The following is a 26,325-nucleotide window of genomic DNA, read 5'->3' as shown; positions in this document are numbered from 1 at the left end:
GCTGTCAAACGATTTATCGCGATGAATTGCATCCAAAATAAAGGTTTTTACATAATGTAGGTATATGCACAGTGTATATTTATTATGTATATATAAAAACACACACATGCATGTATATATTTCTGAAAAATGTTATGTTTATATATTAAATATATTTATTTATAATATAAATTATATGAATATAAATATAGATGTAAATATTTACGTATATATATTTAAATATTTTAAATATATATACATAATAAATATACACAGAACACACACATATTATGCAAACAAAAACTTTTATTTTGGATGCAATTAATCGTTTGACAGCACTAATAAAAAAATATATATATAAATCATGAAAATAATTAAGATTAAAAGAACAAAAATTTTAATTTTGCAAATAAATGCTTCTACGGGTTTTATTTTTTTTCCTTTTAGAGTTGAAGGTTTAGATGAACAGATGAAACTGTCACCCCTTTTTATCCTGTGGTTTAACAGCTATTGATTTGGCCTGATAAAATTACAAACACACACACTCACCACAGACTAGGACTCTCAGTGGGCCTGGCACAGTTTTGTGCTCATATTTGAGATCGTTAGAGCCAGTGTTTCTCTGTGTGTGCACATGTATGAGTCTCTTTGTCTTCTTAAGTATATGATCAATATGTCTACTAAACAAAGCAAAAGAAAGCTTTAGCGCTATCACACCCTATGTGCACACGTGCACACATCCACTTCACACACTCCCCCACTGTGATAGCAGAGATGAAGGAACTGTCTGTCTGTGAAACCTGCTGGCAGAGACTGTTTAATTGATGCAAAGCCCTTGCAGCTTCAACAGCACACTCTCTTCCTTTATACACATATACTACTTATTTGGTTACATTGGTTACTTATATAATCCGCGTCAAGATCAACAGCACCACACAGATGCTAATAGCAAAGTCAGATAGAATCTATCTGTGTTTTATGCACACCCACTCCATTAAACGGTAATGTCAACGGTATAGATGCATGTTTTTGTGAATAATTAATAGCCAATTAAGTGTACATTTATATCGCCAGATCATATTTCTTTGCCCAATTATCCTTCTTCTTCGCCTCACTAGCTTCTCATTTCCTTATTTGTGTGTGGAGATGGTCATTAAAACACTGGTGCTGCTTTCTCTGTCAGTACCACAGCAGTAGCTCTAGATCCAGCTGTCCAGCTCTCGTGTACTGCTCTTTGTAGAGACAAAAGGCTGATATCATATAGAGAAGCTTCCCGATTAAAGGTAAAGGAGTAGGATGGGCCAAGTACAGTCATTGCTAGGGAAACCCCACTGCGGAAGCCCCTTTTAAGGCCTGGGTAATTGGGTCTTCCTCTCATATCTCTAACCAGGGCCTCACAGGGTCTCTGCACACAGGTGTCAGGAGCTCGGGAGGCTTCAAAGTACCCATCAGAAAAGTCCACTTCAGAGGAGTTCTCTCAAAACCTGAAGCTCCATGTGATTTGAAGGGATCAGAAGCTGACAGAAATAGGAAATTCTATACTTGTCTTGGTTGCACACTGGGGAAGGCATAAATATCTTTCCTGTGGCTCATTAAATTATTGTTTGTTTTTTATTTTATTGTTGTTTAAAAGACTTTCTCACCCGTCAGTCTCTGCAGGGTGACATGGATCAAGGTCACAGCCTGCTTAAAACACTTCGAGAGAGTGCAGAGCAGGCCGTTTCCTTTCTTGATGACCCTGGAGCATCCAAGCTAGAGAGGGAAGTGCAAACAGGCCGATCACAGCTCGAAGAGCTTATTCTGGGGCTACGGGAAGAGCATGCAACCCTGGAAAGAAGCCTTGTGCTCTATAAAGATTTCCAAGAGCGCTACAAGAGCCAAATGCAGTGGCTTAGGGAGACTCGAGCCCTTCTCTGTTCCACTGTCGAACCCAAAGCAGAACTTTACCAGAGAAAAGCCCAGCTGAACAAGTACAAGGTAGGTCATTTGTTGTCTTTAACTGATATGAAGTCTGTACTTGTGACTAGCTCTGTCCACAAAAGTGGTAGTCCCTCTTATCACTTCAAATAAGTAGAATTGTCAATGATCTTTTGCAAGCACTGAGATATGTATATTATTTAAAAATATAAAATATATGTAATATACATATATACTGTATATAAATTAGTTTTATATTGTCACTTGAATGTTTTTTTAAATAACTGTTTACTATTATAATAATATACTTTAATATGTAATTTATGCCTGTGATGGCAAATTCAAATTTTCAGCAGCCTGATCTTTATTGATCCTTCAGAAATAATTCTAATATGCTAATTTGGTGCTCAAGTCACATTTCGGTCACATTTTATTTAAAGGTTCAATTCTCTCTATTAACAAGCCATTAACTATGACTTTTGTTTCAATAAACTCCTAATTTGCTACTTATAGTTAGTAAAGTAGTTGTTAAATTTAGGTACTCGGTGGGATTACGGATGTAGAATTTGGTCATGCAGAATATGTGCTTTATAAGCACTAATTAACAGCCAATATGTTAATAATAGACATGCTAATAACAAGCAACTAGTTAATAGTGAGAATTGGTCCCTATACTAAAGTGTGACTGACATTTATTATCATTTTCTATGTTAAAAACAATTGTGTTGTTTAGTATTTTTGTGGAAATCATGACATATTTTGTTTCTGGATTTTTCAATGAATTTGAAGTTCATAAGAACAGCATTTATTAGAAATTGAAATCATTGTAACAATGCAAATTTGTTTAGCTTTTGGTCCGTTTTAATGTGTTCTTGCTGAATTATCCATGTATGTCTTTTTATCTGTATTCATTGTTCTGTTGTGTCCAGGCTGTAGAGCAGACGTTGCTATCCCGTGATTCTGCCGTGAGCTTTGTGCTAGAGAAAGGAGAAACTCTGCTGACCCTCCTCCACTCCCCTTCCATCACAGACAACATGACCAGACTACAGGCCGACTACCAGGAGCAATGTAGCTCAGCAAAGGTGAGCTCACAAAGTCTACAAAAACAATCATTTAAATGCAACATATCATAGAAAATATTTTCTACTGTGAAATATTTACATATGCTAACATACATAATGCACATAAAGCTCACTACTCAGTCCACCCAGCATGTTATTGACACTAAGCAGCAAAACAGGTCATTCAGAACATGCTGTGATATTAGAACATTAATATATGACCTCCGGCATTTACATATCAATGCTTGTTTTAGCAATATGGATGGGTAACAGTCATACATATATAGAATCATTTAAAACTAAATTGCAAATTATAAAGAGTGGGGAGAAACAAATTTCTATGAATGTGTAGATTATTACCATTTTAAGCTTTTGAATAATAATTTAAAGGCTTTATGTGCAATTTCCTCCAAGATGGCATCCATTAACCCTGCAATCAGTACCATGAATACTCATTTTCAAATAATCCATCTCATGCTTGCAGCTGTCAGAAGCTCTTTATAGCATGAGAGTTTCCAGCTGTGTGTTTATATATGTGCTTCAGTGTGAGTGCTTGCAAATGTCTTGATCATTTCTGTAATTGAAATATATTTCCTCAGACCCACGTTCACAGATTGGAAGCTCAGGTTAAGAAACAGGAAGCGTACCACAAAGATCTACAGGAAATTGAGCGTTGGCTGTTGCAGATGTCGAGCAGGATGGTGACTCCTGACCCGTCATCCGGCGGAGGCCTGGAAGCTGCCACTCAGCAGCTAGCCAGACATAAGGTGACAAATCACAAAGCTTCACAGAAGAGCAGAGCCCTATAAATAACCAAACACACCTGCATTTTGTTTACACACATAAAAAAAATGTTGTCATTACAGTTTCAGTTAATATTGGTATTGACAAAAATATAAAGCATTTACTATGAGAACCTTTTGCTTGAATTTATGATTGCATATATCGTCTAATCTCAGGCTATTATGGAGGAGATAGCAGGTTTTGAGGAGCGTTTGACTACACTTAAGGAAAAGGGAGAGGAGCTGTTGTCCGGTTGCAGCGAGCGCCTCCAGGCTCGGCTTCACCAGCAAATTCAGAACCACCAGCAGGGAGCAAGAGACAGCTACTCTGCCATCTGCAGCACTGCCCAGCGTGTGAGTTTACTTGCCAACACACCAGCACAAGACCAGCATTGTGCCGATGTTTACTGTGCATATAGACCTACAACAGTATATAAAGACAGTTAACATAGGAAGAAGTGTGGTTATGTGATTTTTAATGATGGACACAATGGTGTATCCATTATTGGTCTGTAAAAATGTCTGCAACCATTAACTAGCTGTTTAAAAGCAGACAATTATGTCCTATCGACCACATGGGGGCGGAGGTCATGGACATTTAACAAATCATGAAATAAAAAAAAAAAACGCCTCTGGCCTGGTGGAAAATTACAAGAAAGTTTTAGTGCGGTTTTATTTATATTACATTATGAAAATAATTGAATAAACAATGAATAATACAAGTAATATTTATTTATGTATTTATTTATTTATTGATTTATTATCAGTTGTTTCCAGTAAATTCTACTATATTGCAATTTTTAAGTTTTAGTGCTCATTAATGGTATGATTTCCAGTCATTGTGCTGGTGTCATTGTTTATTGTCCCTCTGCTCACATCATAGCTTTGCTCCAGCAGCAAGCTGAAGCATGTGCCAACTTTCTGCCACTCTTCCAGAACCTCCTGATTATTTTAATCCACCCTGCTTGGCTTCCTAGTTGCACAGGTCCATTAAAGTGTTGACAAAATCCTCCTTTCAGTGTATTTGCCTTTTAAATCAGATTAAACAATCCTTACTACGCAGTCAATAAACTGGGGATGCCTGGCAATGAAATGTACTTGACATTTTGACTCCTGCGTGCCAGTGTCATTACAAGGAGGCCCATCAGGAGGCACTAAGAAATCATTTCTCCATGAAAGCGTATCATTAAAGCCCATGGCAATGAAAGGGAGCACGTATACCCCCCTGTGCAAATCACCATTTCCCCCCTACTCCTCTTGCAGTATCCTACCAAAAGCTGCCACCTGCTTTCCTCTAAGAACCCTAATCACAAGCACCCCTAATATGGCAACTACTCTCTGCCATCTGACACACTGCCTGCTCAGTCACTTTCTGAGCAAACCACCCAGTCTATTAATACCTCACCCTCTTCCCGGTGCCAGTTTTATTTTGCCCATCAAGTCCAATTCCGTCAAAACAAGCCTAGACATTGATAAAACCCCTCCCTTCTGGTTTGCTAGTTTATACCCCTTACCAACATCTTGTGCCAACCTTGCCAGAACAATGCCATCCGGTAAATCCCACCACCTGGCAGTCTGGTCAATGAGTTCCTCAGTCTGCATGTGCTCTGCCAACTCCTGCCGTCTGCCAAAGCAAGCCTTTCGTTGCCTGCCCCCCGCGAGGGCTCGTGAATTAAGAATGTCAATCAGCGTCATCTTTTCTGCTCACGGGATTAGGGATGCCAGAGCATTCAACACCTGTCAAATAGACTTTGCTTTATGTTGACCCGATTTAGCATGGTTAACCGTATGCTCCACTCATGTCGTTTTCTGTTTTGCTCCTCAAATATGTCAGGGTCCTGCTGTTCTTGTTTTATACAGTTAAGGATAACTTAAAATACCCTTTGTGGTGCACTTTTTAACCAATTACTTTTGGCCACTTCATGCAGTGTGGTTATTTTAAGACTTGAGGCAAAAATGTGTCTGTTTGTGCAGGTGTATCAGAGTCTGGATTGGGAACTGCAGAAGCATGCAAGTCTGCGGGATACGTTGCAACTGTGTCAGACGTGGCTTTCAAATGTACAGGAGGAGATACAGCTTCCTGCACATGCACCACACTGCCTACAGGAGGCGCTAGCACGGGTATACTTTTTTATGTTACTTTGTACGTGTTCACAAAAGTGGCACAATGAAGTTGGTATAAGAAAGTCAGACTCATCACTATCATCAATTCTTCTCGGGGGTCTCTTGAATATCCCGTCAGATGAAGCAGGAACGAACTCTGCAGGAACAGGGTAGTACCTATTTGCAGTTGGTGTGCTCCACCTGTGATCTTTCTGATGATCAGGTACGAGAGACAGCTGCTGAGATACAGCAGGTCAAACTTCAGGTGAGTAATTAATAGAATGTTAAGAATACATAAACATTTTCTAACTTTAGGTTTTAGTTGCTTCTTCAAATACAGGCACTTTTATATGGAGCTCCTAAAGGGTGATAGGAGGAAATTTTTTTTTAGTGCTTTTGCATTCCCCAGAGAAGCTTTGCATTTTTCCTCCCATCTCATTTCAATACCAGGGAATGGTTTTTATTTAACATAATTTTTTTTCCCTTACATAAAACCTCTAAATGTTTTTATGATGTCTTTTTTGCTACTTTTCAAAAGATGTTTGTGTAGATTTTATTGATTTAAGATTGTCTCATACCCAGACTTTCAATTTTAAAATATGAAAATACATCACAAATATTTAGAGATGCTTCCCACCCAATGCAGATCGAGGAAAGGATGCTGGAATCTCAAGAACTAGCAGATAACTGGAGAGAGATTAAAGACTTGCGTTCCAACCTTGAGTGTCGTCTTCTTGAGGCTGAACAACTCCTCCAGAGCATGTTAAGGAGGCCAGCTGAGCTTGAGCCAAAGGTTGCTCAGAACCAGCTGGACCAGGCTCAGGTAAGCAACAGCTATGTGTCCAGATGACAGCCATTAGAAGACAACAACAATGATTACCTATTTGTATGAACCAGGGGTTATATGAGATTTTTGAAAAAAGCTACAGCAAATTTTATATTACATTAATACTTTATGCACAAGTTTTATACATTATCTTTATAGTATATCAGTTAATCAGATGCAGTATATTATGTATTGCTGAAAGCTCTGGTGAGCTTTGCCCTCTCTTACATTTCCTGGCAGGAAGCTTCATTCATTAATAAAGATTTCTCCCCAGATTACTCGTCTGGGTGTAATTATGGATGTGTGAATTGATTTGTCAGTGCCTGTAATAACAGCGTCCAGGCAGACCCTTTCATTGTGTGTGAAAAATAGCACATATTACCATCTCCGGATGTGCTGAGAATTGTCAACAATAGATTGAATGAAAACCCCAATTACCTCAAAGCTCACTCTCTGCCAGTGACAGAGGGTGTCATCCAGAACTGTCCATTTGGCAGGATATCAAATAAAGACAGGCAGCATTTATTAATAACACCCCATATTTCATGCCACAAAGGACTTTATCCAGGAGATGCGAGCCAGGCAGGTTGATCTGACCCAGCTGAGAGAGAGCATCAATAGGCTAACGGCTGGTCAGGAGTCCCCTGAGCTTATGGAAGTTGGGCGGCTGCGCTGTGCTTGGCTGGATCTGGGCAGACAGGCTGCACAGCTGCTGGAACAGAAAGAGGAGGATGTACAGAGGAGTGGGGACTATCATGACTGCATTTGTATGGTGGAGGAGTTGTTTGACCAGCTGTCCAAGAAATGGGATCAATTGGCCAGGCATGCAACATTTCCTTTCAAATTTTGCGCAACGTACTTATGTTTGATAGTTGCCATGTGTTGTTCTTTAGACATTATTGTCAGTCAATTTGCTCTTTGTTCACAAAAACACTAAATCTTTTCTAGGGGAGATATTGAGAGCACAACTGAGTGTCTGGATGCCTTAAAGAAGTTATCCACAGACCTGCAGGACCAGAGATGTGTGCTCGATGACCTGAGAAATAATAGGCATGGGATCTTGCCTCGTCTGAGCTTAGAAGACAGAGACCTGGTTAAGGAGCAGGTGGGTTACCTGGAGCAACGTTGGACCCAGGTGGAGTCGCTTGTCCAGCAGAAAATACAAGATTCAGCGCAAACACTGGAAGAACTCAGTCAAATCGAGGACCATTTGCGGGAGGCTCAGGAGTGGGCTCAGTTGCAGCAGCCATCCCTGTCTGAGGTTCTCAAGACCAGCCCCCCTCCAGATTTGGCCCAAAGCTTTCTGTTTGATCACTTGAGCTTTTGTGCAGAATTGGAGGCCAAACATAAGCTTCTGGCAGAGGCCATGGCAGATGCCAATAGTCTTTTCTCTCGTCTAGGTCTTATTGAAAGGAGGAAACTGCAGACTTTGATCCAGGAAGCACAGACAGAAGTAGAATCGCTTGGAACTAAGGCTGCTCAGTATCGTAAAAGCCTCAGCAAAGTATTTACAGAACGAACGCAGTTCCTACAAGCCCTTGACAGAGCAGCTGAATGGATCAGGAAGCAAGAGCAGAGGGCTCTTGCAGATGATCATGTCGCTCTCCTACCAAATGTACTGCACAAGCAGGTGTCAACTTGTAAGAATTTTACTAGCAGCCTAAGAGCATATCAGGTGGAGCTAACTTCTCTTAGGGTACAAGGACGAGAATTAGTGAAGGATGCCACTGACGAGGAGAAGAAGGAGACCCTTCAGAAGCTTGAGGAGTTGCAAGTTACCTTTGAGGCTTCCTTGCAGAAGAGCACGGAGCATCTGCAGCATCTGGAGAAAGCGCTAGTCATTCGAAAGTACTTTAAAGTGGACCTTGACAGGATCTGTGAGTGGCTAAAACAAGCAGAGGTAGCTACATTTCCAATTATTGACCTGAGCGGGAATGACGAGGAGCTTCAGAACCAGTTAACCGAATACCAACAGCTTCTTGATCATGCTTCAGAGTATGAAAACCTTTTGCTCATCGTCCAAAGGGCAGGACAGGAGATACTTCCCACCTTAAATGAGGTCGACCACTGCTACCTAGATGAGAAACTTAATGGCCTTCCACAACAATACAATGACATGCTGTTGTTGATCAGAGAGAAATGCGACAGGATCCAACAAGTGCTTTTGGAGCGCAGGGAGTTTGAGTCCCTCATCGATGCCACACGCAAGGCTTTGAAGGAACTTCAGGAGAAGTGTGATGGTTTAGAGATGAAGTCAGCCAACCAAAATGTAGAAGAGGGAGAAAGATTGCACAGCAATTATGAAGATCTCATGAAAGCTCTTGCAAATCTGTTTCAGGGAATGAAAGATCTTAGGGTTAAAACTCAGGATTTCCTTATCATGGGTCAGCCATATGCTCCTGAAGTCATTGACCAGCTAGTTCATCTCCACAGCAGTCTTAACTTGCAGATCGAGTGTAAGATGAAAGAATTAAGGAAAACATTAAAAATATTAAATGACCATCGAGCAGTAGTTGAGAAAATGGACTATAGTATTACTAGACTCAAGGAACAGCTTGGCAAATTTGACTGCAAAGGAGATGAGGAGGCAGATGCCATGGAGAGATTATCTACTCTACACAACCTATCAAAATGTTTTGAAGAGGTTCGTTCCTATCCAGAGGGTCTCAAAGCACAAAAAGATGACCTCAATCAGCACTTTGACTCAAAGACCCTTAAAACTCAGGTTATCTTCAGGGAGGAACAACTTCATACTTTAAAGCAAAAGATTAATGCACATATAGAAGAATGTGAGAGAGGTTTTAGGGGAAATAAGGATTTTCAAACTGTATCAGTAGACTGGCTCAAGAGTTTTAGGGATCGATTAAGACATCCATTAATGTTTGAAGAAGCAAAAATTGAAATTGTGCAGGAGGAGGTCAGGTCACTGTCGGCACTTCAAGAACAAATGAAATCTATGTTTAGATTATTAGAATATATGACTAATGAAGAGAAACAGAAGTACATAAACGACCAAAAGCCATTTCCAAAACTCTTTGAGACCACTTTAATGGAAATTCCAAAGCTGCAGGATGATCTTCAACAAGCAGTAAACACCAAACAGGTAAGATATTATTAATTCCTGAGTTTGCCTATGTTTTCTGACTGAAAAATGAAACATTGAAAGTAGGATTAATGTTTCTTTAAACTGTAATGTGTATCCTCAGGTGGCCTTGCAGACTATTCTGTCTCTGCTCCAGAGATACTACCATTCTTTGCAATCCGTCCAGCAGTGGTTTGAGGACGCTGGTGCTCTTCTTGAGCATGCTCCACAAGAGGCAGATCTGGAGAAAATTTCAGACTGCCTCAAAAACTTAAAAAATATAACAAGCCAGGAACAAACTGTCAAGCGTACGATGCAAGGAATGAAAGGTCTGGTACCTCAAATGGGTGACTTTTTCAGCCCTACTGTAATGATGCAAATCCAGAAACATTGTGAGGATTCTTATCACAAGGGAACAGAGGTCTTTGAGCAGCTGAAACAACGTCAAGACAACTTGCAACGGTAATGCTAACGAGGTTTTGACATTTAACTATATTTAAATAATGTGCACAAGTCCCAAACTTGTATCTGGCTTATTCATGTTAACAATATGATTTACAGACATTGATATCAATATGCTCTTTACAACTGTTGCACACACTTGCTTTATTTCTCTGTTAGAAGCATAACTCAGTGGAGATCCTTTCAAGATGAAACGGATGAATTTATCAGGCAGATGAATGAAGTTGAGAAAAGGATGACCGAGTTCACAACTGCCAGAGCAAACTCTGAACAAGAAGCTGTAGACAAGCTTTGTTTATATCAGGTCTATGACTAAGCATTTCTTTCCTTTCGAAATCCTCATACATTGATATATTGCAGCTTTTCTAAATATTTCCTGTTGATTCCATTTTTTCTACAGAATATTGAGTCACAAGTTCAGGGTCTTGAAGATGCACTGAATGGCCTGAAAGAAAAAGCAGCACAGCATGATGAGCCTGCCATAAAAGACACTGCTTCTCGGTCAGTTTGTTCACTGAGCCATCGGTGGACTCGGTTGCTCAGCGTTGCTCGAGCTCAGGTGAAATCTCTCCAGGACTCTGCATGTAACTGGAGATGCACTAGGGAGAAGGTAGGGAAACTTACCAGGGACAGATATTCTCAACTCATTTCACTAAGATACTCTTATAATTTGTTCTCCATTTCAGAGAATGTAATCAAACAAGTACAGTAGTTCAAATCAATACTTGATTGATAAGCAGATAAAATACCCCCCCCCGCCCCCCAAAAAAAGAAGAAAAAAAGAATTGAAAACCAATAAAAAAAACAGTTATTCAGGAAGCAGTAAGAACCTGTAGGAGAGCTGAATAAATCTTGGCTGTGGTTCTGTGTTTAGACAAGAGCATCAGTTGCCGGCAATGGCCTGAGAATGATGTAATGCTTGGCAATGACAGTCCATACAAAAAGAACCCAACATGGAAGTTGCCAATTCACCACTTTTCCCATAAATCTCTGCTGCAATCACAGGACATGACATCATTGATGGAGGGATATGCTGTTGAACACACTATATGTACACTATATGTAGTTCTTTATATATGTAAGATTGTATAACATGAATACTTTAATATAAAAAAGATTACTGAAGAGAGATTCATATCAGTAGCATGTTAGCAGTAACTGTTTCTTGTTTATTTTTGGCAGTGCACACTAATTCTATCTTTGTGACCTAAGCCTGTTTCATTGTTCAGCTGAGGATATGACATCACTCAGTAAGAATGAGTCAGTTGCTTGCAAAGCTGTATGTAGCACGGAGAGAGGAGTGTTTTCATTTTTTCATCAGTTTCATCAGTAATTCATTATTAAGAGTTCCTTGATGTCCTGATAGCTACTATGTGACTACAGTTACTGATGTCCAAACCTTCTTTCATTCAGTGAAAATTACACTGCATTAATTCTTAATGACTCACTTTAGATTAAATCTAAAACTCGACATATATGTGAATGGATGTTCAAAACTATCACTGACATGACAACCGAACATTGAAATATAGACAATTTTTTTTTAAACAATAAAATAAATGTTATAGCATGACAATGTTATAGCACATATTAACAGCAGTATAATCAGTTGATGTAACCCATTCCACATCTCTTTGTGATTAGCTGGAGAAAATGCGGGCTGTCTGTGAGGACCTGCACAGTCGTGTTCCTGACAACATGGTGGAAAAAGCCTCTAGTATGGCAGCCCTACAGAGCCTTCTGGAGTACCACGATTCCTTCAGTCGAGAGGTGGCGAGAGAAAGCAGCGCCCTGACCCTCCTCAGACACCATGTGCTCAACCTGTTCCTCCATTCTCATGCCTCTGCATCCACCACAGACAGTAAACACAACCAAGACAATCCATGTCTGCTGGAAATTCAGAGCATTCAGGAGAAATATGACAAGTATGAATATCTGTCGACCTGTCTGTCTCTGTTCTGTCTGTCATTCTGTCTCAAGAGCAGGCAATAAATCCTCTAAATGTTGTTGTTATAAAATTATAGAGACAACTTTTTCAGTTCCATGAATGTTTAATTAATACTTGAAAATATCTGCAGAAAAATACAGATGTTGAAGAAAAGTTAACCAAACCAAATGTCATGAAACCATTTTCAGTCATTTTTTGAAATGTCCAACCCTACTTTTCTGTCATTTGCTTTTACATCTTCAATCATTTGCATAATATGTATTTTTTGTGTCCCTTTTCTCCCTCAGTCTGTTGCAGCAGGTGTGTGCTAGCAGACAGCAGGTGCAGGTGGAGCTGCGGGAGAGAGAGGAAGTGGTGAAAGAGTTGGGCCTGCTGAAAGGATGGATTCAGGACACCCAGGGGCTGCTGCTAAGCCCCACAGCAGACCTGGATAACCTGCTTACTGATCTGGAGGTACTGCAGACCACCTTATACAGTGGAGGAGATCCAGATAGTACTTGCCTTCTAACACCCTACAACCCAGTTTACTTTGCTTTGTGGTTTCTGCTAGACGGCTCATGGAGGCATGCGGTCTCACCGCCAGAACCTTGAGCAGATTGCAGATCGTCAGCAGATAAAATACCAGGACCTCAATGCCACCCTTCCTTCAGAGATCAGCACCCAGCTGGCAGAGGTTACACTGGCTCTGGGTTCTGCAGAAGATCAGGTACCTTGATTCATTCTAGGAATGTCAAGAATGCAGGTACCAAGTGAATTATGGTGAGACAGTGAGGGATTACTGTAAACGTGTAAAAATTTGATTTGTGTCAAAATGTAAGATCTGTGCGGTAGGCATTGCAATATAAATGCAGCAAAACAAACCAGCCTAATTTGGTTTAAAAGAAAAAAAGAAAAACAGTAACTGATATTGATTTTGACTGCTGAAATGCATGTAACGTCTCTTTATAACTTCCCTTTTAATTTCTCCTTTGCTCAGGTACAGGCACGGGAAAGAGAGGTCCAACATAGCAGAGATATTAAAGAAGACTTTAACTCCAGACTTCAGGATATCTCAAAGAAAGTCAAACTCATCTCTTTGAAGCTCAAGCAGAAGGCTATAGATGTTGAGGAGGCTAAAGAGGAGACAGAGGTATGGATACAGCACAGTCTTTGGAAGCTGTGGTACAGACTCTACCCTGATTACTTAAGTGCAAAGTGTAAATGATGACAGAAGTGTACTTCAGAATGTCTTCTGCGCAGCCTAATTTCTAAATATATCACAATGAGTGGAATTCATAACAAGGCAGTGTTCTGATATTATTAGTAATATTATTAGTATTTTAAATGATTAACTATTTAGAAAATTATTTTTTTATTAATTATATATATATATATATATATATATATATATATATATATATATATATATATATATATATATATATATATATATATATATCTTTATTTTAGTTTAGTTTGTCATTTTAGTACTTTAACTTAAATTATTTGCTAAGGCTAGTTTTATCTAATAATTAAATTGCATTTTATTTGAGCTTATTTCAATTGCCAAAAAGATTAGATTTTTTACAATGCTTTCATCATTGCATTTTTATAACTTTAAATGTATTTTTCTCTGCCTTTTCCCCCCTATTTTTCTTCCTCTATTAACCCAGAGTCTATTTGAAGAGCTAGAGGAGTGTGGTCATGCTCTGTCTGAGCTAGATGTGGCGGTGAAGGAGTTCGGTGAGCAAAATCCTCTCCTAGCCAAACAGTTGGGCTCCAGCCTGAGTAAACTGACTGAGCTTCATGTTCAGACCATCCGACTGGCGGAGGGAAGGACCACAGGCCTTCAGAAGGTCAGCATTTGGAGAAACCTGGTTGAAATCTTCAAATTTAACTCTTTTTTTTATAAAATGCATTTAACAAATTGGTCTATTTCTCTGTTTTAGGCAGAAAAGAACTTTGAGGAATTTAATGAAATGCTGACGTTAACTCTCAACTGGACAGAAAAAGCAGAGACTGTGGTGTCGGCAAACATCATGTGGAGTCCAGCCTCTCAGATGCAAGAGCAGATCAGAACCCATCAGGTGGTGACACACACTTTAGCCAGATCAGAATTTTCAGTAGGTGTTGGGGTAGAAATATAATGTTATTTTGTTATATATCTCAATCAGGCCTTATTGCAAGAGTGGCAAGATCTCCAAGGAGAGTTTGAGGGTCTGGTGGAGAGGGTGGGACTGCTGGGGGACGTGGTCAAGACAGATGCTCTCCACCAGCAGGTGGCAGAACTGAGCAGACATGCTGAAGAGCTGCAGCAGAGAGCCAAAACAAGACTCCTGATGCTAAAAGATGCAGCCAAGGTAATACATAGCACCATTTCACATTACATAAAAGTAATAAAATGATAAAAACACTATGCATGTTCCCATGTTCTTTTTGCCTCTAGTTAATATTTTTCTGTGATGTGTCATGCTGCATGTAATTAGGGGTAAAGGGTCAGCGTCTCATTTTCAGTCCTATAAACACCTTTATGATGGTTTTTACAAATCCATTTTATTCTTATATCATCTCAGCAAATTAAAAGAAAATAACTGCGCTATCACTGCCTCAGTCTGGTTCAAGCTTCAAGTCTGCTGTATCTTTAGAAAGACATTGCCATCTAGTGGCCAGTTAGATTAGCAATGTAATTCTTCAATGTTCTGTATCTTCTGTGCTATACATAACAGATGTCTGTTCATTAGATTGCTATATGTTCACTGCTTTAACTTAGCATTGTTTAATAGTTTTATCTTAAACCATGCAATCAGTAATGTGCATGACATTTGTGCCCATGAATTAGGCCATCCTTAAAAAATATTCTTGTTTGCCGTAACCCGACCGAGCCTGTCAATTTAGGACCGACTCTTTTTTTTTTTTTGCTTTTAGTCCGACCGACTTGCCGATTGTAAATTTGCATTAAGACCGAGCTATTTTTTTACTCTTCAAACAACTAATACAAAAGCAATAAAATACTATTAATTATATTGAAGTATTGTAAATATATAAATTGCCTAGGCCTACATACAAATGAAAGCTATCTTCTTTATTAATAAAAAAAACCTGTGATGTCATCTATGTTTACAATATTGGTTATCGGATGTCACACTGTGGCCTGTGCGTTCGCTTCGTCTCCTGTCATTCACTGTCAGAGTCAACGGTTCACGCTTGGTAATGATGGCTGCGGCTGCAGTAAACAAAATGTTCGCGGTCACTGTTCAAAGTCATACGGGTTCGGGCACCATAACACATCTAAAAAAAATAATTAAAACAGCTCGACACCGCTTTAACTTGGCATGAAGTTCTGGAAAAACTGTGCCCAGATCTTTTCCCATCCCTTCTCCCGTCTAGTCTAAAACCGTGTCCGTGTCGACTGTCACTTTATGTTCGAAAATCTATTGCACGAATCAACCAACACAAGTTTTGAAAACGAAAATAGGAAATTGATTTTAACGACCTTCTCTCGGAGCGCGTCCAGAACAGGCGTCACAGAGCAACTGCAGCTTGGGCACCCTTTAGTTTTCTATTGAGCCAGGACACACACGCATGACAGCAAATAATACACAATGCACAATGTTTCTCTTTTTACAACAGAAATGTGAATTCAGCCGGTATTCAGACAGTCTCATGCATACAGATACAGATTCGGTCTAGAATCGCCTAGGGCTGTCAAAATAGCTGAAAAACTAAATTCGATTTTTTTTACTTAAATATGATCCAAATTCGAATTGTATTCGAATTTAAAATGCATAATTTCAGTTAGGGTGAAGAAAAGCTTTTTGCTTCTCTTCTGAGGCCTCAAGATTTACATTTACATTTAATCATTTAGCAGACGATTTTATCCACAGCGACTTACAAATGAGAACAATAGAAGCAGTCCGGTCAACAAGAGAACAACAACAGTATACAAGTGCCATGACAAGTCTCAGTTAGTCTAATATAGAACGCATAGCCAGGTTTTTTTTTTTTTTTAATAAATGAAAAGACAAGAAAAGGAAAAGTGCTAGTATTAGTTGGTTAAAGGCTGTCGAATAAGATGATTCTTTAGATGTTTCTTGAAAATGAGTAAAGATTCAGCTGTACGAATTGAGATTGGGAGGTCATTCCACCAGCTCGGCACAGTCCAGGAAAAGGTCCGTGAGAGTGATTTTGAACTTTTTTGGGATAGCACCACAATGCGTCGTTCACTTGCAGAGTGCAAACTTCTGGAGGGCACATAAGATTTAACCAGTGAGTTTAGGTATGTTGGTGCCATGCCAGTGGTCGTCTTGTAGGCTAGCATCAGTACCTTGAATTTGATGCGAGCGGCTACTGGTAGCCAGTGTAACCTGATGAGGAGAGGAGTAACGTGAGCTTTTTTTGGCTCATTGAAGACAACCCTTGCTGCTGCATTCTGGATCAATTGCAGAGGCTTGATAGTACATGCAGGAAGGCCCGCCAGGAGAGCATTACAATAGTCCAGTCTGGAGAGAACAAGAGCTTGGACAAGAAGTTGAGTGGCTTGCTCTGACAGGAAGGGTCTAATCTTCCTAATGTTGTATAAGGCAAACCTGCAGGACCAGGTCGTTGTAGCAATGTGGTCTGTGAAGCTTAACTGATGATCCATCACAACTCCTAGGTTTCTGGCTGTCCTCGAAGGAGTAATGGTTGACGAACCCATTATATAGCGCATCGAAAGTTGCTTAAAGAACTATAAACAAAACAGCGTCATGTATGCATGCATTGTTAAATAAATAAAAAGGGCGGAAAACCAGTCACACAGAATACATTTTTTCATTTAAAAACATGAGATGCAGTGGGATGGGGAACAAAACCCCAACACAAAGTCTTGAGATATTTTTTGAAAATTTAATTAAATACATTAATTTTACAAGTCTTTCTAAACCAACGGTGTCCCTCTAGAAAATGTGCGAAATATGCGTTCTGTGTGAACGGCTTGGTTTCAGTTTTGATGTTTTTTTTTTTTTGTAGTGGCTTCAACTGGATAGGCTAACATAACCTTATAATGCTAGGCCACATACATCGTCATCGCATCTCATGCGCCACTGATAAAGATCAATTATACTTCGGCCGTCTGCACACTGTCTGCATTATGTCCTATTCATCATCCACGTGCAGGCATTTTTTAAGACCGCGCGGACAATGCGCGTAAACACAGCCATGTTGAAGCCTGCAGTAAATGGTTTGCATTATGGCAGTCCACTCTGCTTATTGTTTTTCGAAAATGTTGCACTCCTGTTTGTCATTGTGCACGAAACTTCACGCCAATAAATCATCAGAAATATTGGTCTTTACCAATATATTGAATCTTTACATTCCTCCTGCCTGTTGTCCGTGGATTTACCTATATTTGGTGTTATTTGCCGTATAAAACTTATTTAGACATGCAAAATCGATTTTACAATCGATTCAATGAACACTTCAAACACTCAAATCAAACAGGATTTTTTTCACAAAAGTTACAACCCAAGAAAGCAAAGTAAACGGTCTCTCATTTGTAGGTTGCATTGACACGTAGCGGTGGATGCAAGTAAAACAGTATAACAGTAACTCGTTTTTTTTTCTTCTCACCTGAAATTCATGCAATAAACATGTTTTTGACAAGGATTTAAATTTGTTTGTGGTCTATATAGCCTGCATCAAAATGAGGTTTGCAATGATGCGCCCGAAGGCACGGGTTAAAGACCCAGTCAGTGCAAAAAACACATTATTTTTCAAATACTGTACATTATTGTAGGTCCTCTATGCCCCGCCTCTCTCAAACACATTGTTATTTTACAAAGTCCCTCCTTCCGACAAGCACAGACTGCTCTGATTGGCCAACTGACCCAGTGCATTGTGATTGGCCGAACACCGCAAGCACTCTTTGGAAATGTAACGCCCCTTTCCATAATCATGATCTTTCAAAAATAAATGTAAAGACAGTTAATAATTTCCTTAGTTTTACCATCAGTTCAAGCATGAAAGTGGCAGAGACAGTGATGAAACTCGTATGTGTTTGCAGTACACAAGTCAATGACGGTTAAGACAGCTGACTCTACTGTGTGACACTGTCTCTCTCTCTCTCTCTCTCTCTCTCTCTCTCTCTCTCTCACACACACACGTGCGCATGCAAACACACACACACGACATGCAAAACTCCACTTGAACATTCAATAGCAAATACTTAAACTAATAACAAAAAATACTTACAGTGGCTGAATCAGAAGAGCTAGATTGTCGTAGCAAAGTCAGAATTACCTCCTCTCCTAGGCTCACTAAACGGTTGTCCATAAAATTAGTTGCTGTTCTGTTGTAAGTAATCTTAAAGATTCCTAAATGGCATGAATAAATTGGAATAATAGTTTTTTATATTTTTATTAGAGAGCAGAGAGCAGAAGTTTTCATTTTAACAGTTAAAGGTTACAGCATATGTTTAAATGAGTAATTATACGACTCACTCTTCAGTTTTTGTGTGTGTAATGGTATAGAGATTTTGCAAAGATGATTTATGTATTTTACATCTTATATGTCTCTGGAATTCTACAGTCAAATATTTTTGTATAATCTACAGTAATAACATAGTATATTGTTTAAATATATGTTTGACTGTTGTCCCATGAAACCAGTTACCTATATAGTTGTGCATGTCATTTTTGTTCTTTTTTTTATTTATTATTATTTTTCATCCTTGTTCTCCTTCTTTGCTGCCTGACCTGCTACAAAACTAGGATCATACTGTGGAATTTCGTGTCCCTGTACTGGGTATTTTATGTGCCTGTACTGGGTATTTTATTCTCTGTTCGCTGGAGAACTACATTGATTTGGTTTAAAGCACCACTTTTAAAAAATGTAGGCCTACTTGAGCTGCTTGTATTCTGTGGGCTTAAGTCTTGTCATTTAGCAGACGTCCTCTGAAGTAAATCACTCTGAAGTTAAAGGGCTTCAGTGTCTTGTTCAGGAGCCCTGTGGTGATTAGCAGGGATGTGATCTCAGAAACTCCTCAGGTTCTGGGTCCCCTCATAAATTAACCTGCAGTCTGACTGTTGAATTAGTGGTGCTATGGACTAAATTCTGTTTTTTTTTTTTAATAGCCAAAGCCAAAATCACGATTGCTATGTTAATCAACCAGGTGGTTATACTGCCTAATGCTGATAAATATCATACTGGTATATATATAACTTTTATAAGTATGTTAAGTATAGCACCACTCTTATAGGCTCCTTTATCATTCTCCTTTCTTTTCCTTTTGTGTGTGTGTGTGTGTGTGTGTGTGTTTGTGCTCTAGGTTTTGTGACATATCAGGACACAACTCTGTATAATGACATGGGTATGACACAGGTATTACAATGAGAGGGTGACTTATGAGAACATAACCCATGTCCCCATTTTTCAAAACGCTTATAAACCATACAGAATGAGTTTTTTGGAGAAAGTAAAAATGCAGAAAGTTTCCTGTGAGGGTTATGGTTAGGTGTAGGGTTGGTGTAGAGCCATAGAATATACAGTTTGTACAGTATAAAGACCATTACGCCTATGGGATGTCTCCACTTTTCACAAAAACAAACGTTTGTGTGTGTGTATGTATATATATATATATATGTATGTATATATATACACACATGTTTGTGTGTGTGTGTGTATATATATATATATATATATATATATATAAATATATATATATATTTTTTTATTGCAATTGTAGAATTTTTCAGTGTCAAAATGCCAATAGTGGAGCTATCTATTTGTCTGTTGAATGACAGCCTGTAAGAGTGTTTTGAATCCTTAAAATAATTTACATTTTTTATTTTTTGCAATCAAGTGAGATTCTGCTTGAAGTTTCACACTATGAAAGCATGTCATTCTTGCTAAATACTCAATGTAATATTTATTAAAATATACAGATATTTGTCTCTGTAAAACAAGATTGGCTTTGGAATGAGCCAATGATCTTCCTGTTTGTCTTTCTCTGTTTAGGACTTGGGGAGACTGGAGAGTGATGTAAAGAGCCTCCATCAGTCCATTGAGAGAGTCCAGGAGACTCTGGCCTCCCCTGATCTGGCACGTCTCAGTCTCAGAGAACAGCTGGCTCAAAGACAGGTACACCCATCACTCTTAATAACTTGTACTTACACATTTCTTCAGTCCTCCGATTTATCTCATTTATCAGATACAAATGCAGTCATACCTTCTGTACAATTTTACACTGAAAAAGAATTGTTTATGAATTAATTATTTGTTGTTGTTATTCTTTTTGCCAGTAAAAATATTGAAATATTGATCTTTATTATTAAGAAAATATTCCTTGTGTGAAGTTTGTTTTATTGTTTAAAGCATAAATGTAACAAACAAAACATTAGTTTATGGGTTATGCATAAAAAAGGAAACAATAGAAGATCTAAAATATAAGTCTATTCTTAGTTTTGCTGAATGTTTTTGCTATAAGAATGTTTCAATATTTTTCAAGACCAAAATACTGATTGGTAATAAAAAAGAATACATAAAATGATATTTTTATGTGTAGTGACAAGAAAATGAAATGTCCTGTTTTTATGACTGATACCATCAAACCTCTGTTGAATATCTGTTGCTCAGCTGCTGTTGTCAGAGATGGAGGGTCTCAAGCAGCAGGTTCAGGCTATGCAGATGTGTCAGAGTGCCCTCCGGCTGCCAGAGGACGTGATTGCTGCTTTACCGCTGTGTGTTACTGCACAGAGTCTGCAGCAAGAAAGCAGCCAACTCCAACACAATACCATTCAACAGTGCAATATATTACAGGTATCCACACATAGATTGCAACATATTCTTTGATGAATATATTAATATGTATTTTTTTAATTCAAGCTTTCACTTAAACCTTTATGATGAAATGAATAAATATATAAAAGCATTTTCACTAGTGGTCCTTTTAACGCCATTGTTAAGGTACTTAACTTTAAGCTACTAACATTATAAATGGAAAATATAAAATCCAACAGAAGTTTTTTTTTAAAAATCCCCTTCTGTCAAGTGTCAATCTGCATACTGCATAGTTTCATATAGCACGGTTATGGGGTTTATCTGAGCTTAGCACTTGTGGTTTTAATGGCTCATTTAGCATCTCTCTTCACATTACCCCAGGAGGCCATGGTGCAGTATGAGCAGTATGAACAGGAAGTCAAGAACCTACAGAGACTTATTGAAGAAGCACACCGTGTTATTCAAGACCGCCCTGTTGCCACAGGAAATATACAGGAGCTTCAAACACAGATACAACATCATGAGGTGAGGAAGGACATCCTTCTTTCATACTTTTATATTTTTGCAAATATAGATGCATAAGGCATAAATCTATTTTAAACACTGTTTCTTTAAAAAGTAGTGGTATCTGTTATGATCATTCCTGCTTGGTGCATCAGTCAGTCAGTCTCACAATTCATTGCAGGCATGTTGTCTAAGCTATCACTCACCATATTGCTTTGCAAGTTGACCTACATTCGGCTGGAATGAGTCAGGCCATAAATTCCTAACATGCTCTCAATGTGTGTAAAGGTAGTTCTTCGATCTTTGACCTCAGTCTGTTTTGTCCTGTGTGATTTCAGATACTGTCTTTCTCTCACGCCTTTTTGCCCTGTTTCTTTACAATTTGCAAATAAAAACACTTGAAGGCGAGTAGGGCTGCATAATTCATCAAAATAATTTTAATGACGTATAAAATAGTAATGTTTCTTATTTTGTTACATTTGTGCAGCCCTAAAGACAAGGGCCAGTTTAAACATAAACCTAATAAACCTAAACCAGTACAGAATCTCATGTCCTTGTGTTTTATTAGTAGATCTTACTTCAGTTGGGGTGGCAGCTGTGGCTTTATCACCCAGGGTTATTTTCCTCTGCAGAGCCGAGTGTTGCATCTGCAGCTTTCTCCCACATGACCTCATTACCAGAGACTGGCCTGTCTGTGTGTTTGCGAAAGACTGACAGTTAAAGAGAGAGAACGCTGGGAGGGGGACTCCACGGGCCGTACAAAATCTGTAATGTGATCCCCCTTCCTCCCCTCTCAGTCTCAAGCTTGCGCCCATTTGCTTTGTTTGTCAGTAAAACAGCTTCAGGATTGGTGGAAGGTGAGGAAGTGAGGGGAAGGAAGGAAAAGAGTAAACAGGAGGGGGGTGGGGGTTAGCCCCTCACACTGAGCTCATTTCCTGTTCCCGAAGTCTTTGTGTGTGTATAAGTGTGAGTTGGCCGGTTTGGGGGAGGGAGTGTTCTTCCTCTCTCTACTCCCCTCCCACTCTCTCCAGTTGGCGGAGCTCTGTGCCAATCATGTTCGCCGTTACCCGAAGGCTTGGCTTGTCGGCCTTCTCCCACAGCGCTCTGATTGGCTACAAGCTCAAAATGCCTCTGACTGAGCGACTGCTCGCTTGTGCCGTTTCTTCTGCTGCAAACAGACAGAGAGGGGAATTTCTCAGCTCAGCTCACCGGTGTCGCTCTCTGCATTAACCCCTTTTCTCTCCTCATTTATGGGACTTTATCCAGGACGCATATATTTGGACCAACCACGGTGGAATAATAATGTAATATGTGATTGTGACAGGAATTGGCCCTGAAGATAAAAGGATACCAGGAGCAGATCTCAGCCTTGAACTCCAAGTGTAAGATGTTGACAGTGAAAGCCAAACATGCTACCATGCTGCTGACGGTCAGCGAGGTCGATGGACTCTCTGATGGGTTAGAGGAGCTGGAGGATGAGGAGGAAGAGATGCCCAAACACCCACCAGCACACCCCTCTGTTGTCATGGTGAGTGACTTACACATGTTAGGGCTGGGCGGGGTGCGCTGGGTGCTCTTTTTCTCTCACTGTCAGACAGCATCCCATGGGTCTCTTATTTCTCCCACAGGGTTGTATGTGCCTCTGCATTGTGTATCCCTGCTGTTGTTTGTTGACGAAAGAGGAAACAGGATGGGGGTGTTAGTTGGCCTTGACTTTGTCAACATTAGTTTGTCTTTATTTGGGCCATATAGTTTCCCTTCGTTGCATCAGTCATGATCAGGGCCGGATTCCACATTAGCCGCCAACAGTTCAGCTCCAGCTGTGTCGCTCAGTCCTTACTGACTTACAGAGAAAGGGGTGTAGCTTTGCAGTAGTTCAGCAGTCATTGTATCTAGATCTAAATTTAGCCTAATGGTGGAGCGCTTCCATGGTTCAGATTACTTTAGTTTATGCAGGCGAGCACAATTCATTATTGTATGCCATCTTATTGTATTTTTACAGTGAGTCTGTTTGTATCCTCTGCCCTGTTTCCTGACCGGTTTCATTCCTTTATCATGACGAGAGGTCTGTGAAAGACTTAGTCATGGCTACTCTTAACAAATGTGGTCTGTCTGTAATTCTGTGGTGCTGCTGTTGCAGGGTCTTATTCAGATTTTCTGCTTGAATCAGGACTTCCTGTCAGATTCAAATGGAAATATGCTCTACTGCAAGTTTGGGGTCAAGGAATGAAATCTTTTATTTAGCAAGGGTGCATTCAATTGATCAAAAAGTGACAGTAAAGACATTTATAATCTTACAAAAGATTCCTGTTTGGAATAAATGCTATTCTTTTGAACATTCATCAAAGATTCCGGAAAAATGTCATGTTTTCTACAAAAAAAATGTTAAGCACACAATGTGACTGCAGACCATAACAGGAATACATTGCATTTTAAATTGCAATGATATTTCACAGTATTACTGTTTTTATTGTATAAATTGCATCCTTGCTGAGTATGAGAGACTCCTTTTAAAACCATGTTTAAGAACTATTACCAGCCCCAAACTTGAACGGTACTATACTTTTCCCAGAACCCTAATATTATTGCTCTGGTTTTCTTCTTCTTTTGGTGCTTTACTCCTGTTTCACTGTTTATGCATCTCTCTTTCTCTTTCTTCCTCTGCCTCTTTTGCTCTTGAATGGTCAGATGACGGCAGGTCGTTGTCATACTCTCCTCTCGCCGGTCACAGAGGAGTCTGGTGAGGAGGGCACCAACAGCGAGGTCTCCTCTCCCCCTGCCTGCAGATCGCCCTCCCCCGGGCCTAACGCTGACCCCTCTCAGGTACCCCGGGGCTCTAACCCACACCTTGCTAGCTCTTGCCAACCTTATCACATTTATTCAACCTATCCCTGATCAGCCACTAACCTAATTTAACTCAATTAAAACTTAACCAATCACTTTCATACAGTAGCCACTTTTCTGTTCTTGATTTGAATGCAAATGTTAGTCTGAGGGTTCCTACAATCATGGTACACATGGAAATATCTGAATAATTGGACAATCCCCCCCCCCTCCCCCGGCCCCTTCCTTCCTTTTCTGTAAATGTAGAATAAAATCTTAAAATCCTTCCTACCTCATCTTAATATGCAGATATAATTTGAATGCAGACACCTGTAAGTTGATTTCCTTGAGAAATGTAAACACTGAGACTCTTCAATGTTTTCAAAACATTTCTCTGTTTGAGCTTTTCTTTTTTAGATATATATCTGTATAATACTGGATATGCATCACTGTTAAACAGATAGGGGTTGCTGCAAAAACAGTAATATTGTGAAGTATTTTTACAATTTAAAATAACAGTTAACATTTACAATTTCTTAAAAACAGAATTTTCTGCAGCCAATGCTCCTGTCTTCAGTGTCACATGATCCTTCAGAAATAATTTGAATATGCTGATTTGGTTTTTCAATGTTGAAAACAGTTGAGCCGCTTAATTTTTTTTGGGGCAAATAGTGATAAAAATGTTTTAGGATTCTCTAGTGAATATAAAAAAAACCCCCAGCATTTATTTGAAATGGGAAAAAATCTTACTGACCTCAAACTCTTGAATAGAAAAATGTTTTAATTTTTAGATAATCATGAATTCATTAATTCATTTTTCAAAAGGTGTGGGAAGCTCTATTCTTCTGCTGACTTTCTTGAGGAGAAATCTCTGATTTCATTCTGAAGTTCCTTTTTTTCTTTTATAATGTTCATATACACATGCAATGAGCTGTAGTTGACACAGATTTGAACACATCCTGAGGGAGTGACAAAGATGTTTTGGTTAGCAAGGATGCTTTATGTGTTTAAGCATCTGGCAAACACATGGTTAAACATTTGGTATAAACATGTTACTGGGCACAAGTGCAACATCTGAAACATTCAGGCAGAAACCCACATAAGTATCACTACCGTTTTGTTTTATTTTAAGAGGACCAGCACAATTTTGTTTATTATTTATGCATGCATGCACACACTCTCATGATGTAACGTCTTTTGTAGGGTTCAGCGCGAGCTCCTTTAAGGAGAGCTCCTCTACAGGAGCTTTATGACCCCTCCATGGACTCAGCTGCCTCAGCTAATCTGGACGACCTACAGCGCTCATGGGAGACTTTGAAGAATGTGGTAAATATCCATAGACGCTTCTCACATTACAAAATCCAAATCACTTTTTATGTTTGTTAACACACAGTATATTTCTTTACAGATCAGCGAGAAGCAGAAGAGCCTATATGAAGCTCTGGAGAGACAGCAGCACTATCAGGAGACCCTGCAATCTGTCTCCACAAAGATGGAGTCCATTGAGACCGCACTAAATGAAGGCTTGGAGCCAAGCAAGAGTCCTGAGAGTCAGATGGCCGCCCACCAGGTGAGAGAGACAGAGGATCAGATGAAGCAAGATGACCGCACTAAAGCTAGATCACATCAAAACGCAAGCCTACAGCTGGACTAACGATACGAGCCAGGGGACAGGGTTACCCTCTAGATTACCAACTTGTCCTGTGTCTTAAACTAATCTCTTACCTAGAAGCATCATCCTTTCTGTGGCATTTAGCCTTTAATGTAGCTTTACTGTTTACAACTAGAGCAAATCAACTTTCTATTAAAACCTGAATTAAAGTAAAGCTGTTTCCTGCTTCCTGGTTGTTCTCAGGCTTTGATGGATGAAATCCTGATGCTCCAGGATGAGATCAGTGCATTGCAGGCCTGCTTCTCCCAAGAGCTACAGTTGGATGAGGACAGTTTGGAGGCAGATGCCGGAGACCAGCTGGCCCTGCAGTCAACCCTCACTGTGCTAGGAGAACGCATGGCCACCATCCACATGAAGGCCTCCGGAAAGCGCCAACTCTTGGAGGTGAGCAGGAATAATAGCTTGCAGAGAAATGGAGACAGCTGATAAATAA

At 39.5% G+C, this 26,325-nt stretch overlaps 1 protein-coding gene across 1 annotated transcript in view; it reads left to right on the top strand.

Annotated features, from left to right (window-relative positions):
* Positions 1 to 26,325, top strand: part of syne1a (spectrin repeat containing, nuclear envelope 1a) — a 122,530-nt gene that overhangs the window by 58,453 nt on the left and 37,752 nt on the right. The window contains exons 68-94 of the mRNA XM_059512842.1: positions 1,630 to 1,956; positions 2,826 to 2,978; positions 3,557 to 3,724; positions 3,917 to 4,093; positions 5,714 to 5,860; positions 5,982 to 6,107; positions 6,489 to 6,665; positions 7,225 to 7,490; positions 7,617 to 9,771; positions 9,875 to 10,212; positions 10,372 to 10,516; positions 10,613 to 10,822; positions 11,857 to 12,137; positions 12,448 to 12,613; positions 12,711 to 12,870; positions 13,141 to 13,289; positions 13,813 to 13,995; positions 14,089 to 14,226; positions 14,314 to 14,499; positions 20,132 to 20,254; positions 20,750 to 20,932; positions 21,275 to 21,418; positions 22,722 to 22,925; positions 24,086 to 24,220; positions 25,424 to 25,546; positions 25,629 to 25,790; positions 26,076 to 26,276. Of these exons, the coding sequence (XP_059368825.1) occupies positions 1,630 to 1,956; positions 2,826 to 2,978; positions 3,557 to 3,724; positions 3,917 to 4,093; positions 5,714 to 5,860; positions 5,982 to 6,107; positions 6,489 to 6,665; positions 7,225 to 7,490; positions 7,617 to 9,771; positions 9,875 to 10,212; positions 10,372 to 10,516; positions 10,613 to 10,822; positions 11,857 to 12,137; positions 12,448 to 12,613; positions 12,711 to 12,870; positions 13,141 to 13,289; positions 13,813 to 13,995; positions 14,089 to 14,226; positions 14,314 to 14,499; positions 20,132 to 20,254; positions 20,750 to 20,932; positions 21,275 to 21,418; positions 22,722 to 22,925; positions 24,086 to 24,220; positions 25,424 to 25,546; positions 25,629 to 25,790; positions 26,076 to 26,276 (6,927 nt within the window). The remainder of the gene's footprint in view (positions 1 to 1,629; positions 1,957 to 2,825; positions 2,979 to 3,556; positions 3,725 to 3,916; positions 4,094 to 5,713; positions 5,861 to 5,981; positions 6,108 to 6,488; positions 6,666 to 7,224; positions 7,491 to 7,616; positions 9,772 to 9,874; positions 10,213 to 10,371; positions 10,517 to 10,612; positions 10,823 to 11,856; positions 12,138 to 12,447; positions 12,614 to 12,710; positions 12,871 to 13,140; positions 13,290 to 13,812; positions 13,996 to 14,088; positions 14,227 to 14,313; positions 14,500 to 20,131; positions 20,255 to 20,749; positions 20,933 to 21,274; positions 21,419 to 22,721; positions 22,926 to 24,085; positions 24,221 to 25,423; positions 25,547 to 25,628; positions 25,791 to 26,075; positions 26,277 to 26,325) is intronic.

The sequence above is a fragment of the Carassius carassius genome, chromosome 27, assembly GCF_963082965.1.
Source record: "Carassius carassius chromosome 27, fCarCar2.1, whole genome shotgun sequence".
Taxonomy (NCBI): Eukaryota; Metazoa; Chordata; class Actinopteri; order Cypriniformes; family Cyprinidae; genus Carassius; species Carassius carassius.
This window is presented reverse-complemented; position numbering and strand designations above follow the sequence as displayed.